Source organism: Chiloscyllium plagiosum, chromosome 1, assembly GCF_004010195.1.
Source record: "Chiloscyllium plagiosum isolate BGI_BamShark_2017 chromosome 1, ASM401019v2, whole genome shotgun sequence".
NCBI lineage: Eukaryota > Metazoa > Chordata > Chondrichthyes > Orectolobiformes > Hemiscylliidae > Chiloscyllium > Chiloscyllium plagiosum.
This window is the reverse complement of record NC_057710.1, coordinates 74,436,753-74,440,342: the sequence shown is the minus strand read 5'-3', so window position 1 is coordinate 74,440,342 and position 3,590 is coordinate 74,436,753. Positions and strand designations below refer to the sequence as shown.

Here is a 3,590-nt window from a genome sequence, read left to right as displayed (position 1 = left end):
AAATTCTTTTCCTTGCGATCTGCTGCTAACCTGATTTTCCAAGTTCACATGCATATTGATGTCCTCCATGATTAGCCTTTGTTACATGCCTTTTCTATCTTTTTGATTTATTTTCTCCTCCAAATTCTGGTTAGATTACTTAGTGTGGAAACAGGCCCTTCGGCCCAACAAGTCCACACCAACCCACCGAAGCGCAGTCCATCCAGACCCATTCCCCTACATTTACCCCTGCCCCTAACACTACAGGCAATTTAACATGGCCAATTCACCTAACCTGCACATCTTTGGACTGTGGGAGGAAACCCACGCAGACATGGGGAGAATGTGTGGAGTTTGCACAGTCAGTCGCCTGAGGTGGAAATTGAACCCGGGTCTCTGGCTGTGAGGCAGCAGTGCTAACCACTGTGCCGCCCACTGATGCAACTAATACTGATGCAACTCCTATCATGGTCTACTTTTCTCTTTGCGGTTCTTCAACTCTACCCACAGATTCTACACCTTCCGGTGGTATACCACTCCTTGCTATTGCTTTAATTTCTTACTAACAAGATCATCCCATCCCATTGACTGCCCTTTAAGTAGGGCGTGCATCCTTGCATATTTAGTTCCCAGGCTAGTTCCCTTGCAGCCACGTCTGTGGGATACCAGGAACATCGTACCTGCCACTTTGTCTGTTCTCCAAGCTCATTTAATTTGTTTTGTGTACTGTGTGTAGTTAAGTAAAAAGCCTTCAGTCCTCTGATTGTCCCCTACTTTGCCCGAAGTTAGAATCCTGACTCTTTCCATACTCTGTCTTTAAAGTGAAGGTGCCGGTGTTGGACTGGGATGGATAAAGTTAACAATCGGTTGTATGACACTTTGATCTTTTACTATAAATTCTGTGCCCTGTGATCCTGCCAGACTAGCTACCTGACGAAGGAGCAGCGCTCCGAAAGCTTGTACTTCCAAATATACCTGTTGGACTACAACCTGGTTTTGTGATTTTTTTTTTTCAACTTCATACTTTGTCTTTTTACTTGTTATGGAAATTTTAATAACCTTTACTAAGTATGAGGAACTTGGTGGAATGTGGAAATTCAACTGGTAAATCTTTCTTCCTTTCTCCACTTTAAAAGTTTATAATCCAGTAGTCTAGTGAGAAGGTTAATAAGGTAGTTGATTCAGCTGACTGGGGAGACAGTTATCAGGATGTAAGTTTGCTCGCTGAGCTGGAAGGTTCATTTCCAGATGTTTTGTCACACTATTGGGTAATATTTTCAGTGGGCCTCCGGGCAAAGCACTGCTGATAATTCCTGCTTTCTGTTTATATGTTTGGGTTCCTTTGGGTGATTGATGTCATTTTCTGTGGTGATATCATTTGCTGTTCTTTTTCTCAGGAGGTGGTAGATGGGTCAAACTCGCCGTGTTTGTTGATAGAATTCTGGTTGGAATGCCATACTTCTAGGAATTCTCATGCGTGTCTCTGTTTGGGTTGTCCCAGTCGTGGTGTTCTTCCTTTTCTGTATGTAAGGATACAGCTAATGAACTTGAAAGACCCTATATAGACAACAAGCAAAATTAATGTTATTTACAAAGTACAGTGCAAGGGCTGTAACAAACACTACATTGGACAAAGAGGCAAAAAACTAGCCACCAGGATACAGAACATCAACTAGCCACAAAACGACATGACCCCCTCTCGCTAGTATCCTTACATATAGACAAGGAAGGACACCACTTCGACTGGGACAACACATCCATCCCAGGACAATCCAAACAGAGACATTCCTAGAAGTATGGCATTCCAACCGGAACTCTATCAACAAGTTGGACCCCCATCTACCATCCCCTGAGAAAAAGAACAGGAAATGACATCACCAGAAGAAATGATATCAGCAACCCAAAGAAACCCAAAGATAAATAGAAAGCAGGAATCATCAGCAGTGCTTCGCCTGGAGGCCCATGGAAGATGTTACCTGGTAGGGTGATGAAACATCTGGAAATTAACCTTCCAGCTCAAAGAGCAAACATACGTCCAGAACTTCAACCTGAGCTGCAAATCTTCTCAACTCGCTGGGACAGTTATCAATCTGAATAACTGAAGCCTGAATAAGGCCTTAATAGGTGTTGGTTCAGAGTGAAGTGAGTCATTTCAGTTCTATTTAAGAGAGGCTCCTTTGAAAGTGCATGGTCAGGAAGGAGAAAATCTATCCAGAGTGAGTAAGATTCTGAGGAGACTGACAGGATTGATGTGGAAAGGCTGTTTCTACTTGTGGGAAAGCCTAGGACCAGAGGGCATAATCTTGGAATAAGTGGGTATACATTTTAAGACCAATATGAGGAGGAATTTCTTTGCTTTGATAATGAGTCCGTGGAATTCTTTACTGTGGAGGACTATTGAGGCTGAGTTGTTAAATATATTCAGAACTGAAATAGATGAACTTTAATCAGTAAAGGAATTCAAGGTTATGGGGAAAAGCAGGAGAGTGAAACTGAGGGTTATCAGATTAAAGATGATTTCACTGAATGGTGGGGCAGACTCACTGGCTGAATGGCCTACTTCTGCTCTTGTGTCTTTTGGTCTTAACTCTGGAAAATCACAATCACTGGAGAAGTGGTCCTGAATTAAATTGTTGGAGCTGAGGACTGGCAAGTGCCTGGGTTCTGATGGACATAATCTTAGGGTCTATAAAGAAGTAGCTAGTGTGATTGGTGCCATAGACCCATAGAGATATACAAGGGAAACGGACCCTTTGGCCCAACTCATCCACGCTGAACAGATATCCCAACCTAATCTAGTCCCATTTGCCAGCACTTGGCCCATATCCCTCTAAACCCTTCCTATTCATATACCCATCCAGATACCTCACCTCATTAAATGTTGCAATTGTACGAGCCTTCTCCACTTCCTCTGGCAGCTCATTCCATGCACGTACCACCCTCTGCATGAAAACGTTGCCCTTAATTTTCTTTTATATCTTTCTCCTCTCACCCTAAACCTATGCCCTCTAGTTCTGGACTCCTCCACCCCAGGGAAAAGACTTTGTCTATTTACCCCTCATGATTTTATAAACCTCTGAGGTCACCCAATAGCTTTCGACGTTTCAAGGAAAACAGCCCCAGCCTATTTAGCCTCTCCCTATAGCTCAAATCCTTCAATCCTGGTAACATTCTTGTAAATCTTTTCTGAACCCTTTCAAGTTTCACAATGTCTTTCCGATAGGAAGGAGACCAGGAGTGCACACAATATTCCAAAAGTGGCCTAACCAATGTCTTGTACAGCCGCAACATGATGTCCCAACTCCTATACTCTGCGCTCTGACCAATAAAGGAAAGCATATCAAACACCTTCACAATCCTATCTACTTGTGACTCTACTTTCAAGGAGCTATGAACCTGCACTCCAAGGTCTTTTTGTTCAGCAATTCTCTCTAGGACCTTACCATTAAGTGTACGAGTTCTACTAAGATTTACTTTCCCAAAATACAGCACCTCATAGTTTTAATTTTCCAGGACTACTTTTGATTCGGGATAGATTCCTTTTAGATTAGAAGGTGGAACTCCTTCATTAAAAGGGGGAGACAGAAATCAAGAAACTACAGCCCAGTCAG

The 3,590-nt window shown here is 42.8% G+C and overlaps 1 protein-coding gene across 1 annotated transcript in view; it reads right to left on the bottom strand.

Annotated features, from left to right (window-relative positions):
• kif2a (kinesin family member 2A) overlaps positions 1 to 654 on the bottom strand; it is a 93,044-nt gene extending 92,390 nt beyond the window's left edge. Inside the window, exon 1 of the mRNA XM_043700426.1 lies at positions 543 to 654. Within this exon, the coding sequence (XP_043556361.1) occupies positions 543 to 654 (112 nt within the window). The remainder of the gene's footprint in view (positions 1 to 542) is intronic.
• Positions 655 to 3,590: the final 2,936 nt, after the last annotated feature.